At 45.9% G+C, this 13,993-nt stretch overlaps 1 protein-coding gene across 3 annotated transcripts; it reads right to left on the bottom strand.

The window, feature by feature from the left end:
• Nucleotides 1-1,700: 1,700 nt before the first annotated feature.
• On the bottom strand, nucleotides 1,701-13,958 carry LOC311528542 (uncharacterized protein). 3 transcript variants are annotated; one of them, XM_084643701.1, is made up of 4 exons: nucleotides 13,816-13,958; nucleotides 5,426-5,474; nucleotides 2,923-4,507; nucleotides 1,701-2,344 (listed from the first exon to the last, which is right to left on the bottom strand). In XM_084643701.1, the coding sequence occupies exons 3-4, from the start codon at nucleotides 3,614-3,616 to the stop codon at nucleotides 2,088-2,090; spliced, it is 951 nt and encodes a 316-aa protein (XP_084499827.1). In that variant the 5' UTR covers nucleotides 3,617-4,507; nucleotides 5,426-5,474; nucleotides 13,816-13,958; the 3' UTR covers nucleotides 1,701-2,087. The 3 variants fall into 3 exon arrangements, with proteins under 3 accessions (XP_084499827.1, XP_084499826.1, XP_084499828.1); XM_084643700.1 differs by lacking the exon at nucleotides 5,426-5,474; XM_084643702.1 differs by lacking the exon at nucleotides 5,426-5,474 and having other exon boundaries at nucleotides 2,923-3,328.
• Between the last annotated feature and the right edge of the window lie 35 nt (nucleotides 13,959-13,993).

Below are 13,993 nucleotides of genomic sequence, written 5' to 3'. Positions count from 1 at the left end.
GTGACTCAGCCAGGTCATTTCCCTTTTAAGTTTCGTCTCATGGCGATTGAGTCCTACCGGCAGTGCACTGTCTTTTAATCAGCAGCCAGCAGAAGATGATGGCCAGCAGTCATACTGCACCGTCTTCTGCCGAGCACCCAGGAGATGACGATGGCTAGCTGTCGTACTGCACAGTTTGCTTCCAGCAAGATGTATAAAGATAGATGAAGTGGCTCAAAACAAGAAATAGACCAGATTTGTTTTGTATTCATTTTCTCCTCCCTCCCTCCATGAAATCAACGGCCTGCTAAACCAATTTTGACTTCTATCCTTGAGGTTTTGAGTTCTATCCTTGAGGGGGCCATTCTGTTTCTCGCAAAGCCACCCCCTTTGTTGATTTTAATTCCCTGTAAGCCATGTCGTCAGTTGCCCCTCCCTCCATCAGGGCAACAACAGACAATCATTCCGTGCCTTTTTTCTGTGCAGACGCTATACCACGGCAAACATGGAGCCCGCTCAGATCACTTTGGCAATTAGGAGCACATTAAACACCACACGAATTATCTAGCAGTATATGCAGCACCAGAACCTGGCAAAGCGAAACCGGGCGAGTAGGTGACGTCAGCGTGGTGACAAGAGTGATGAGGACATGGACACAGACTTCTCTCAAAGCACGGGCCCTGGCAATGTGGGCATCATGGTGCTAACGGGCAGGTTCATGTGGTGGAACGCCGATTCTGGGCTCAGGAAACAAGCACAGACTGGTGGGACCACACAGTGTTGCAGGTCTGGGACGATTCCCAGTGGCTGCAAAACTTTTGCAGGCATAAGGGCACTTTCATGGAACTTTGTGACTTGCTTTCCCCTGCCCTGAGGCGCAAGAATACCAAGATGAGAGCAGCCCTCACAGTTCAGAAGTGAGTGGCAATAGCCCTGTGGAAGCTTGCAACGTCAGACAGCTACCGGTCAGTCGGGAATCAATTTGGAGTGGGCAAATCTACTGTGGGGGCTGCTGTGATGCAAGTAGCCAACGCAATCAAAGATCTGCTGATATCAAGGGTAGTGACCCTAGGAAATGTGCAGGTCATAGTGGATGACTTTGCTGCAATGGGATTCCCTAACTGTGGTGGGGCCATAGACAGAAACCATATCCCTATCTTGGCACCGGAGCACCAAGCCGGCGAGTACATAAACCGCAAGGGGTACTTTTCAATAGTGCTGCAAGCACTGGTAGATCACAAGGGACATTTCACCAACATCAACGTGGGATGGCTGGGAAAGGTACATGACACTCGCATCTTCAGGAACTCTGGTCTGTTTCAAAAGCTGCAGGAAGGGACTTTATTCCCAGACCAGAAAATAACCATTGGGGATGTTGAAATGCCTATAGTTATCCTTGGCGACCCAGCCTATCCCTTAATGGCATGGCTCATGAAGCCATACACAGGCAGCCTGGACAGTAGTCAGGAGCTGTTCAACTACAGGCTGAACAAGTGCAGAATGGTGGTAGTGCATTTGGGCATTTGTACGTTTAAAAGCACGCTGGCGCAGTTTACTGACTCGGTTATGCCTCAGCAAAACCAATATTCCCACTATTACTGCTTGCTGTGCACTCCACAATATCTGTGAGAGTAAGGGGGAGACATTTATGGCTAACCACCCTCCCCTCCTTCCTTCGATCACCGCTTGTAGAGGCAATAAAGTCATTGCTGCTTCACATTCATGCATTCTTTATTAATTCATCACACAAATAGGGGGATAATTACCAAGGTAGCCCAGGAGGGGTGGTGGAGGAGAGAAGCACCAGGAGTGGTGGAGGAGGGAAGGACAAGGCCACACAGCACTTTAAAAGTTTAAAAGTTTAAAACTTATTGAATGCCAGCCTTCTGTTGCTTCGGCAATCCTCTGGGGTGGAGTGGCTGGCAATGCGTTCTTGGGCATCTGGGTGAGGAGGCTATGGAACTTGGGGAGGAGGGCGGTTGGTTACACGCGGGCTGTAGTGGTGCTCTGTGCTCCTGCTGCCTTTCCTGCAGCTCAATCATACGCTGGGGCATATTAGTTTGATTCTCCAGCAGCCTCAGCATTGAATCCTGCCTCCTCTCATCACGCTACCACCACCTTTCAGCTTCAGCCCTCTTTTCAGCCCGCCACTTACTCTCTTCAACCCTCCACCTCTCCTCCCAGTCATTTTGTGCTTTCCTGCACTCTGACATTGTCTGCCTCCACTCATTCGTCTGTGCTATGTCAGTGAGGCAGGACAGCATGAGCTTAGAGAACATTTCATCGCGAGTGCATTTTTTTCGCCTTCTAACCTTCGCTAGCCTCTGGGAAGAAGAAGATCCTGTGATCCTTGAAACACATGCAGCTGGTGGAGAAAAAAAAAGGGACAGTGGTATTTAAAAAGACACATTTTATAGAACAGTGGGTACACTCTGTCACAGTAAACCTTGCTGTTAACATTACATACATAGCACATGTGCTTTCATTCCAAGGTCACATTTTGCCTCCCCCCGCGCATGGCTAGCTCCTCCCCCCTCCCCATGGCTAACAGTGGGGAACATTTCTGTTCAGCCACAGGCAAACAGCCCAGCAGGAACGGGCACCTCTGAATGTCCCCTTAAGAAAAGCACCCTATTTCAACCAGGTGACTATGAATGATATCACTCTCCTGAGGACAACACAGAGAGATAAAGAACAGATGTTGTTTGAACGCCAGCAAACATACACTGCAATGCTTTGTTCTACAATGATTCCCAAGTACGTGCTACTGGCCTGGAGTGGTAAAGCGTCCTACCATGGTGGATGGAATAAGGCTGCCCTCCCCAGAAACCTTTTGCAAAGGCTTTGGGAGTACATCCAGGAGAGCTGCAAATGCCAGGGCAAATTAATCATTAAACATGCTTGCTTTTAAACCATGTATAGTATTTTAAAAGGTACACTCACCAAAGGTCCCTTCTCCACCTGGCGGATCCGAGAGGCAGCCTGGGGTGGGTTTGGGGGGTACTGGCTCCAGGTCCAGGGTGAGAAACAGTTTCTGGCTGTTGGGAAAATCGGTTTCTCCGCTTGCTTGCTGTGAGCTATCTACAACCTCATCATCATCATCTTCCTCATCCCCAAAACCTGCTTCCGTGTTGCCTCCATCTCCATTGAAGGAGTCAAACAACACAGCTGGGGTAGTGGTGGCTGAACCCCCTAAAATGGCATGCAGCTCATCATAGAAGCGGCATGTTTTGGGCTCTGACCCGGAGCGTCCGTTCGCCTCTCTGGTTTTCTGGTAGGCTTGCCTCAGCTCCTTAAGTTTCATGTGGCACTGCTTCGGGTCCCTGTTATGGCCTCTGTCCTTCATGCCCTGGGAGATTTTGACAAATGTTTTGGCATTTCGAAAACTGGAACATAGTTCTGATAGCACGGATTCCTCTCCCCACTCAGCGATCAGATCCCGTACCTCCCGTTTGGTCCATGCTGGAGCTCTTTTGCGATTCTGGGACTCCCTCATGGTCACCTCTGCTGATGAGCTCTGCATGGTCACCTCTGCTAATGAGCTCTGCATGGTCACCTGCAGCTTGCCATGCTGGCCAAACAGGAAATTGAAATTCAAAAGTTCGCGGGCCTTTTTCTGTCTACCTGGCCAGTGCATCTGAGTTGAGAGTGCTGTCCAGAGCGGTCACAATGGAGCATTCTGGGATAGCTCCCAGAGGCCAATACCGTCTAATTGTGTCCACAGTACCCCAAATTCGACCCAGCAAGGCCGATTTCAGCGCTAATCCCCTTGTCGGGGGTGGAGTAAGGAAATCGATTTTAAGAGCCCTTTAAGTCGAAAAAAAGGTCTTCGTCGTGTGGACGGGTGCAGGGTTAAATCGATTTAACACTGCTAAATTTGACCTCAACTCCTAGTGTAGACCAGGGCTTATACATTCATCTTGACCTTGTTTTGATTTCTATTGTATTTATTGCCAAATGACACACACATAATGCTTAGGAAATGCATTACTTTACGTCTATACATTTTCAATTTCCTTTCTGTGACCTTTCTCTTCATTGTTTTAGCACATTTAAGTTCACACAAACCTTCCTTTTCTTTAAAAAAAAGAAAAGTATGCGGCTGAAGTTCTATCTTCCTGCATTGATTTCCTGTATTTTAGTTTTATTTAACTCTTAGAATCTGGATGTCCTATGGAATTAATAATGCAGTAGGATGCCTTTCACATCTAGGTCTTCTGAATCTGGCCTCATTTGGTAGTGATCAAACCCATAATGTCAGTGGCATTATTTAAAACCTAAATCCTACAATATGATGGCTGTCTGTGGCTGTTCGGTGTATGATGTAATGAGGTTGTCTTGGTCATGTTCCTAGTGGGCAGGTCTCCATATCACAGAAACCACCAGCGTCATTGGCACTATATCAGTCCCTAGGTAGCAGCCTCAGCAGGGATGCCAAGGACTGAATGTGTATGGAGACTAGATCACTGCTGAGACATGTTGGCAGGCTGGTGTGGGCAAACTTGTGCTGGGACTGTCCACACTGCACCTGTTCAGTAGATAAATAAAGGGCTTTAGTCTCTGGAGCTGGTGATCCAGCACTTTCTGCAAGCAGTAAAATAAACAAATAAACCAAACGAAGACTGTCACTGATATCATCCCTAGGATTTTATATTCCATCCATAATGTGAGATAAGCAACAACCCTTTTCACGTGTAAGAACAGATGTGAGCTGATAGTTTAACATTGCTACTGCTTTGTTATGCTTCAGTCTATGAAATGCCAACCTTGTTGAAAAGCCAATTGTATACAACTTATCTATAGCAGGTTGTATTCTTGCCAAGATATTGGAAACATTCACAGTGTGCTGCCCCTTTGTGCATAACAAGCTTCCCATATGTTGCAAAACACATCAGCAGTTCTGATTTTTGCATGTGTCCCAGCTGCATGCTAACCAGAATGGCTAGTCTGCCTCCTTTTGTGAAGGAGAGACAAGACAGCAGCCTTAGCTGCCAGAATAAAGGAAATCTATGGAAAATGTGCCTAATTATACATTTCCACATGTCTGAAGACCTTCCAGAGGCCTTCTGTATGGATGGGAAACTTTCAAGAAGGCTTTCCAGGAACTTTGTAGGGTATTTTGTACAGATATATTTTGCTAGATACTGTTTATAAAATAAAGACCTTTTTTACTGTTATAGATGGTGCCTCAGATGCACAGTTGTACCTGGTGTAGTCGCCCGGATTTTGCAATAAAGAAGAGGCAGACACTGCTGACTACTCGCTCTTAGTCAGGCTCCAACATAATCTACGTGGTAGCCTCCTTGCAGGACAGGGTGTGTGTGTGATACACTCACATTCACACACTACAGACCCCTTGGGCCAAACTCTGTTCTCAGTTACACTTGTGGAACTTGATTTCCATGGAGCTGCATGCATGTAAGTGAAAGCAAATTTGGCCTCATACCTGAGAAGAAGCAGTTTACAGAGGCTTCTGTCTGGATATCTGTAGCCCTCTGAAAAATACAGGCAACAGTACGTGGGGTTTTCTTCTGAGAATAATCTCCACTAGTCACAGGAAGTGTTTCCCCTCATTGCCTAATCCACAGAGGATATGAGCCTATCACAGCCCCAAGTTATAGCAACCTACACTCTTACTCCTAGACGTCCATGCTCCAATCCCCAGTGTGGGCCATGATGACAGCCACACATAGGTAACACACCTGATGTCTGTTTCTTTAAATTTGCTTTGCCTTTGGATTTTTGTAAGCTTCTCCCTCAGCAGTTCCTCTGACTCTTCAAAATGACTGCCTCTGAATTTTGATTTGTTTGCTATAATCTGTTTAAATTCAGCTCATTTAATTTCTTTCCCAATGTCTTTCTTTGCCATTCAGGCTCAACCTCTGAATTCTCCATCTGGTACCTCAGGAGCTGTTTCTGCCTCACCAAGAGTTTGATTACCAAACCCTTTGAACTTGATTCTGGATTTGACAGCCAGAGACAGGCTGGAGGGGATACATCAGAGCTGCAATGGAGAGGAAAGGAGTACTTGTGGCACCTTAGAGACTAACCAATTTATTTGAGCATAAGCTTTCGTGAGCTACAGCTCACTTCATCGGATGCATACTGTAAATGAAGTGAGCTGTAGCTCACGAAAGCTTATGCTCAAATAAATTGGTTAGTCTCTAAGGTGCCACAAATACTCCTTTTCTTTTTGCGAATACAGACTAACACGGCTGTTACTCTGAAACCTGCAATGGAGAGGGAGATCCTAGGGAGAATTCTGTCTCAGAAAGAATTCCTCTAGAGCAGTGTAGGGGCAAGGTTGCTGAAGATTGGCGAGGAGCTAAGTGGTGGACTGAGTATGTGACTGGAGGTAAGTGGAGGATGCAGGCAGTTTCAATGAACTTTGTCCGACAGACCCTGCCAAAAGACATTGTAGCATAGCTCAGCATATTTTTGCCTGTAAACAAGTCAGTTTATGTAATAAGCATAAATCGTACATATAAGAATGTAGCCAGCTGTTGACCCCATGTAACCCCGAGATAAGCGCGAAGAATATAGCACTGCAGAGGACTCCCCCCAGGTGGAGTCCTGCCTGGTCAGCTGTCCCGAATGGCCAGAGTCCCCTGCAGCCCCTCCGCGCGTCCTAGGGGCTCCCCGCACAGATTGGAGCATAAGTTCTTCTTTCCTTCAATAAAGCAGAGTTTACTATTCTTAGGCCTGAGTGTCCTTCTTTTGCTGGTATCTCCCCCGCAGCCCTTGCGGGCACAAGCAGTAAAAAGAAAAGGAGTACTTATGGCACCTTAGAGACTAACAAATTTATTTGAGCATAAGCTTTTGTGAGCTACAGCTCACTTCATCGGATGCATGCAGTGGAAAATACAGTGGAGAGATTTTATATACACAGAGAACATGAAAAAATGGGTGTTACCATACATACTGTAAAGAGAGTGATCAGGTAAGGTGAGCTATTACCAGCAGGAGAGAAAAAAAAGCTTTTGTAGTGATAATCAAGGTGGGCCATTTCCAGCAGTTGACAAGAACGTGTGAGGAACAGTGGGAGGGCAGGGGGGAGGGTGGAATAAACATGGGGAAATAGTTTTACTTTGTGTAATGACACATCCACTCCCAGCCTTTAGTCAAGCCTAATGTAATGGTGTCCAGTTTGCAAATTAATTCCAATTCAACAGTCTCTCGTTGGAGTTTGTTTTTGAAGCTTTTTTGTTGAAGAATTGCAACTTTTAGGTCTGTAATCGAGTAACCAGAGAAACTGACGTGTTCTCTGACTGGTTTTTGAATGTTATAATTCTTGATGTCTGATTTGTGTCCATTTATTCTTTTACGCAGAGACTTTCCGGTTTGGCCAATGTACATGGCAGAGGGGCATTGCTGGCACATGATGGCATATATCACATTGGTAGATGTGCAGGTGAACAAGCCTCTGATAGTGTGGCTGATGTGATTAGGCTCTATGATGATGTCCCCTGAATAGATATGTGGACACAGCTGGCAACGGGCTTTGTTGCTAGGATAGGTTCCTGGGTTAGTGTTTTTGTTGTGTGGTATGTGGTTGCTGGTGAGTATTTGTTTCACCTTGTCTGTAAGCAAGGACTGGCCTGTCTCCAAGATCTGTGAGAGTGATGGGTCATCCTTCAGGATAGGTTGTAGATCCTTGATGATGCGCTGGAGAGGTTTTAGTTGGGGGCTGAAGGTGACGGCAAGTGGCGTTCTGTTATTTTCTTTGTTGGGCCTGTCCTATAGTAGGTGACTTCTGGGTACTCTTCTGGCTCTGTCAATCTGTTTCTTCACTTCAGCAGGTGGGTATTGTAGTTGTAAGAATGCTTGATAGAGCTCTTGTAGGTGTTTGGTAGGGTATTTGGAGCTAGGATTAGTGTTGCTGTGGGTAGGGCTCCCCGCCCTAGAGCTAAGGTTCCTAGAGCAGTACATTCTGCTGCCTGGCATTTCTGCACTCTTACAATTGGTGCACTGTGCACGCCTCCCCACCAACACACACACTAACTGGTGTAGAAAGGAGGCAGTAATATAGCCCTAGCTTCATTATTCCCCCCATTCAGTTAACACATGGAAGCATTAGCAAGAAGCAATTCCTGCTCTCCCCAACAGCACTGTGCTGAGCACAAGCAAAGGAGAGTTCTCTTCCTACCCAATACACACGCGCACATAGATCCAAGAGCAACTTGGACATTTATGTCACATGTGGCCACATTGTGACCTACAGACCAGTGTAGATTATTGAGTCTCTTCCTGTCTGCCTCTCTCTCGTCCCTCAATTCATTGTCCTCCTCTTCTTCATTTATACTGCTTTAAAGGCACATGTTTTGGTAGCCAGCCTGTTTCAATATCACCTCTTAAGGTGAACAATTGCTAACCTCACTAGGGTTAGAGTTCATATGGGTAGGGCGCCGCACCCTAGAGTTAGCGTTCCTATCAGTACGGTACTTGGAATTGGGGTTAGGGATCCTACAGGTAGGGTATTTGGAGCTAGGATTAGTGTTGCTTTGGGTAGGACTCCCCGCCCTAGAGCTAAGGTTCCTAGGGGTAGGGTTCCTATGGGTAGGGTACCTGGAGCTAGGGTTAGGGTTCCTATGGGTAGGGTTCTTAGAGCTAGGGCTAGGGTTCCTATGGGTAGGGTTCTTAGAGCTACGGTTAAGGTTCCTGTGGGTAGGGTTCCCCGCCCTAGAGTTAGGGCACCAATGGGTAGGGTTCCTATCGGTAGGGTACTTGGAGTTAGGGTTATGACTCCTGTGGGTAGGGTGTTTGGAGCTTGGGTTAGGGTTGCTATGGGAAGGGCTCCCCGCCTTAGGGTTAGCATTGCTATAGGGAGGGTACTTGGTACTAGGGATAGGGTTCCTATGGTTCGGGTTCCCCCCACTTTTGGTTAGAGTTCCTTGAGGTAGGATACATGGAGCTAGGATTTGGGTTCCTATCGGTATGGCCCTCAGTCCTAGGATTAGGGTTCCTATGGGTAGAATACTTGGAGCTAGGGTTAGGGTTCCTATGGGCAGGGCACTTGGAGTTAGGGGTAGGATTCCTATGGGTAGGGTTCTGGGAGCTAGGATTTGGGCTCCTATGGGTAAGGTACTTGGAGGTAGGGTTAGGGATCCTGTGGGTAAGGGTCTCTGGCATAGGGTTAAAGCTCCTAAGGGGAGGGCTCCCAGTCCTAGGGTTAGGGTTCCTAGGTTAGGGTATTTGGAGCTAAGATTAGTGTTGCTTTGGGGAGGGCTCCCTGCCCTATGGTAAGCATTCCTATGGGGAGGGTACGTGGAGCTAGGGTTAGGATTCCTATGGGTAGGGCTCCCTGCCCTTGAGCTAAGGTTCCTATGGGGAGGGTACCTGGAGCTAAGGTTAAGGTTCCTATGGGTAGGGGTCCCCAGCCTAGGGTTAGGATTCCTATGGGTGAGACTCCCCACCAGTGTTCCCTTTAATTATTTATGTCCATGTGTGTAATGAATTTTGTTACGTGCACCACTATGGAGGTGATGTGTGGTGGTGGGGGCGACGGGTAAGGAGTGTGGCAATGGGCTCTCGGCTGGGGCAGAGGGTTGGGCTGCAGGCGGGTGAGGGCTCTGGCTGGGGGTGCAGCCTCTGGGGTGGGGTCAGGGATAAGGGGATTGGGGTGCGGGAGAGAGCTCAGGGCTAGAGCAGAGTGTTGGGGTGTGGGGGTATGAGGGCTCTGGCTGGGGGTGTGGGCTCTGGGGTGGGGCCAGTGATGTGGGGTTTGGGGTGCAGGAGGGGGCTCAGGGCTGGGGAAGAGGTTTGGGGTGCAGACTCTGGGGTGGGGGTGGGGCTGGGGACGAGGGGTTTGGAGTGCAGGCTGTCCCGGGGCTGCGAGACGACTCCCCACAGCCCTCTCTCGCCACAGCAGCTCAGGGCCAGGTGAGAGGTGCCTCTCCTGAGCCACGGCAGTTCCAGCGGGCCTGAGCTGGGCTGGGGGAGGGGTTGCTCTCCCCAGCAGCTCTGGCGGGGCTGGGCCGGGCTCGGGGAGCATCTCCTCTCCCTGGCAGCTCCAGCGGGCCTGGGCTGGGCAAGGGGCTTCTCTCCCCAGCAGCTCCACCAGAGCCAGGCCAGAGGAGAGACTCCTCTCCACACCTGCGCGGCCCTTGGTAGCCTGCCGTGCAGCCACACAACTTACAGGGAACTTACCTTCCTGCCCTAGGGTTAGGGTTCCTATGGATAGGGGACTTGGGCCTAGGGTTAGGGCTTGTATCGGTAAGGGACTTGGGGCTAGGGCTAGGGATCCCATGGGTAGGGCTCCCTGCTGCAGGGTTAGGGATCCTATGAGTATAGCTCCCCGCCCTAGGGTCAGGGTTCCTAGGAGTAGGGCTCCCTGCCCTAGGGTTAGGGTTCCTATGGGTAGGGCTCCCTAGCACTAGGGTTTCTATGGGTAGGGTTCCCTGCCCTAGGGTTAGGCTTCAAATAGGTAAGGGACTTGGGGCTAAGGTCAGGGTTCCTATGGGTAGGGCTCCCCGCCCTAAGGTTAGGGTTTCTATGGATAGGATACTTGGAGTCAGGGGTAGAGTTGCAATGGGTAGGGTACTTGGAGCTATGGTTAGTGTTTCTTTGACTAGGGCTCCCCGGACTAGTGTTAGCATTCCAAATTGGGTAATTGGAGGCAGGGTTATGGTTCCGATAGTGAGTTTATTTGGAGCTAGGGTGTGGGTTTCTGTGGGTAGGCTCCTCGTAGCCAGGGTTTGTTTTTTTGTTAGTAGGGTTCCCTGGAGATTGGGTTTGTGGTTTCTCTGGGTAGGGGGGTCTCTGGAGGTAGGTGGCCACAATTTGCAGGAATTCATAAAAAAGTGTTACAAAATACCTTTTTTTTTTTTAAAGTAGCAGGCATGGAGACAAATGTGGGGACAAAAAGCCATTCTAGTTGTTTGCTTTTTGTTTTTTAAGTTATGTGATCATCTTGGGCGCTCCTTTATGCTAAACAACTTTTTGTTATCTTGTTCATACTAAGGGAAATATTCATCTCAGGGGACTAAGTCCAAGATATTCTGTATCTTGTTTTGTTTTTGTGAGGTCTATGTAAAGAAAGAGCCTTTTAGTGCTCTCCAGAAAAGATGCCTTCTCTGTGCGGTTTCATTATAATTCCTGTCAATGTCCAAGTAAGTACGAAATCCCTAGAGTCTACATTTTGGCCTTTATGTCTACCTTCTCTGTTGGCACACCTCTTTTCTGATTTGCTTACTTCTGCAATCTCAAATTCAAACACAACTTCCTATCCTTTTTTCCCCCTATCTTTTTTTGTTCTTTAAAATATTCTCTTCTATTCAACTACATTGAAAGGTGGGTAGATCTTCAGCTGGCACAAATTGGCATAGGCCCACTGAAGTTCTTGGAGCTGCACTGATTTATTTATACCAACCCTCGTTGTTTATTCTGTCACATATTAGACTTTCATTCCCCCCACCCTCTACTCATACAGTCAATATTTGTAAGGTGATCAGTTTAATTTTTCTTTGCAGATTAGTTCCTTGTAATTTTATTGTACTAAACACTTGGTGGCCCAGACTATAAGTAACCTTAACTTATTTAAAGATAAAACATTATTAGGTCATATATATGACAAGAAAAAGATCCATCAATCAACTGTAGTCTTCATACATTCAAGCTATTCCTTTCTCTAATGCACTCATTTTGTTTGTATAAAGCTTTTACGAGAAAGTTGTCCCCAGTGGACTGACAGGCCTTGTCTTTGAATAAAGCTCCTGAGCCATAAGTATAGTAAAACTAGCAATGCTTTGTCTTGGCGAGGCAGCTGTCCTAAGGAGTTTATCTTACATCCAAAAAGGTCATTTTATCTGATTAAAAAAACTTCTTTTGCCTTGCAGGATCCAAAAACTGGAAGTCAAATATCATCACATAAAACACACTGACTAAGCAGTTGGCTGTAGGAGTAACTGAGATCAATATTTTTTGTTAATCTCTATTATATAAAACAAAAACAGACACTGAATGACTTGAAAGTAGATAACTGCACACCTAGATCACTTCTGTAATGATGTACTCCTATCACAGTGAACCGCTTCTTCCTTCCCCCATTTCTTAATATATCTGTCACAATCTCTTGTGTCTTGCCTTAAATTAGATTGTAACTGTTTTGTGGCAAGGACTGTTCCTTACTATATATTTGTACGTAGTCCAGCATAATGAGGCCCTAGCTGTGACTGGGGCCTTTGGGTGCTACTGTAATACATAATATAAAATAATTCCATGTTAACCAATCACTCTTCTTGCGATTGTATTGGAGTTTGCACTCTTATTTGCAACAACAAACCACATTCCAATCATCATACCAGTGATTTTGTAATGTGGATATAGCAAAGTACTTGCAATACAATAGTCGACCTGAATGACTATGATCTGTAAGTATTCTAAATCCATTGTACTGTATTTAATAATACACGTGGAATAAGATTAAAAAGAAAGTTCATTGACCAACACCATAATGGAATGAGTCATAGCATTCTCTCCCAATGATATTTCTCTCAGATTTCTAAAAATATAAATAACAAGCCTCCGGGATGTTATTTATTGTTCTTCCTGCTCATCAAGTTAGTTTACCAGAGGGTGTGCGCCTCATATTGTAGCTTCTCCCCCAAGGAAGTCTACAGGTGCCACAAATTAGTGATAAAAATGGTATCCCTGGATTAGTAATCTCTGTTCATTTTGCCCTAATCAGCGAACCAACGTTGTTAAACAACGTTAAGCATGTGCGCAAATCTTCATAGGAGAAACGGCCCAGTTCAGGCCAAAAATTTTTAAACCCTCTTTGAAATTAATCGCAAATGAGGAAATCTTTATCCCTGTTAGTGAAATTTATTAAGCACAACAACAAAGCTGAAAACAAAAGGATTTTACACAGAGACTCAGCTTTGCGCTTCCTGCTTTAGTAATGAACTGGATTCACAACAAAGGCCAGCGTTTTGCATTTTAAAAAGAAAGTGCAGTTGCATTAATTGAACGTAACTTTGTTATATATTAATTGATCTTTTATTCATTTGTTATACACTTTTAAATTACATTTGAAAAGTCTATTTTTTATATATTGTATTTTTGCATTTTTAATACCTTATCCACATTCTTTCTGCATTTTAAGTATTATTTCATTTCGCACGGATTCTCTTTTCATTTTTTAGTATTTCTTTCCAGCCTCCATTTTCTTCATTTCATAGGCCCCAATCCTGCAAATGCTTTACACACATCCTTAATGTTACTCCGGAGTAATCCCACTGAAGTCAATGAGCTAATGAATTCACAGGAAAAAAAAATCTTAAAAAATGCAGCTGAAGGCGACACGTAACAAATAATTTTATAAAAAGCAATATAATGGAGAAAAAAGAATTCAAAGACTGCAACTGAAGTTTCTTCTTCAGGCCTAAAACACTGAATTCTTTTAAATCCAGTTGCACCGAAGTCACTGCGGCTAGGTTTAAAATAAGTCAATGGGAGTATAGTTAAGTATTTGCATAGCTGATTAAGTGAGCCGTAGCTCACGAAAGCTTATGCTCAAATAAATTGGTTAGTCTTGAAGGTGCCACTAGTACTCCTTTTCTTTTTGCAGGATAGGAGCTGTAGTATTTTTTTGTTACAGATTATTTCTTATTGCAGTTTCTCATCCTCGCTCTAACTTTTCAGTCTTTTAAAAAGACTTTTTTTAATGATGCATTTCTTTGCCTTGCTTTCTCTTTGAATAATTCCTCCCCCCCCCCCGTTTTAGAACGAGCTCACTTCCGTTTTTCCTCCACGGTGCCTTTTTTAGCTTGCTCCCCTCCCGTTTCTTAGCACTGTTTATTTTATTTTTTGAATTCCTGTTTGTTTTTGCACTTTTACCTCCTTCCTCACTGTCTCTTTAGTTGAGCCGCTGCTTGGTGGGTGCATTTCCTTCCTCTCTGTATATTACAGGCTACACTAAAGTCTTCTTGCACTTTTTCCAGGAATCTCTCTCTTGACGTGTCTCTCTCTCTCTCTCGTTTCTGGTAAGCCCCCACCTCCCCTTTTCCCAGCACCC

The sequence above is a fragment of the Lepidochelys olivacea genome (assembly GCF_965140295.1).
Source record: "Lepidochelys olivacea isolate rLepOli2 genome assembly, chromosome: 11".
In the NCBI taxonomy this organism is placed as follows: Eukaryota; Metazoa; Chordata; order Testudines; family Cheloniidae; genus Lepidochelys; species Lepidochelys olivacea.
Note: the sequence above shows the minus strand (reverse complement) of the source record. Positions and strands in the feature narration are given on the sequence as shown.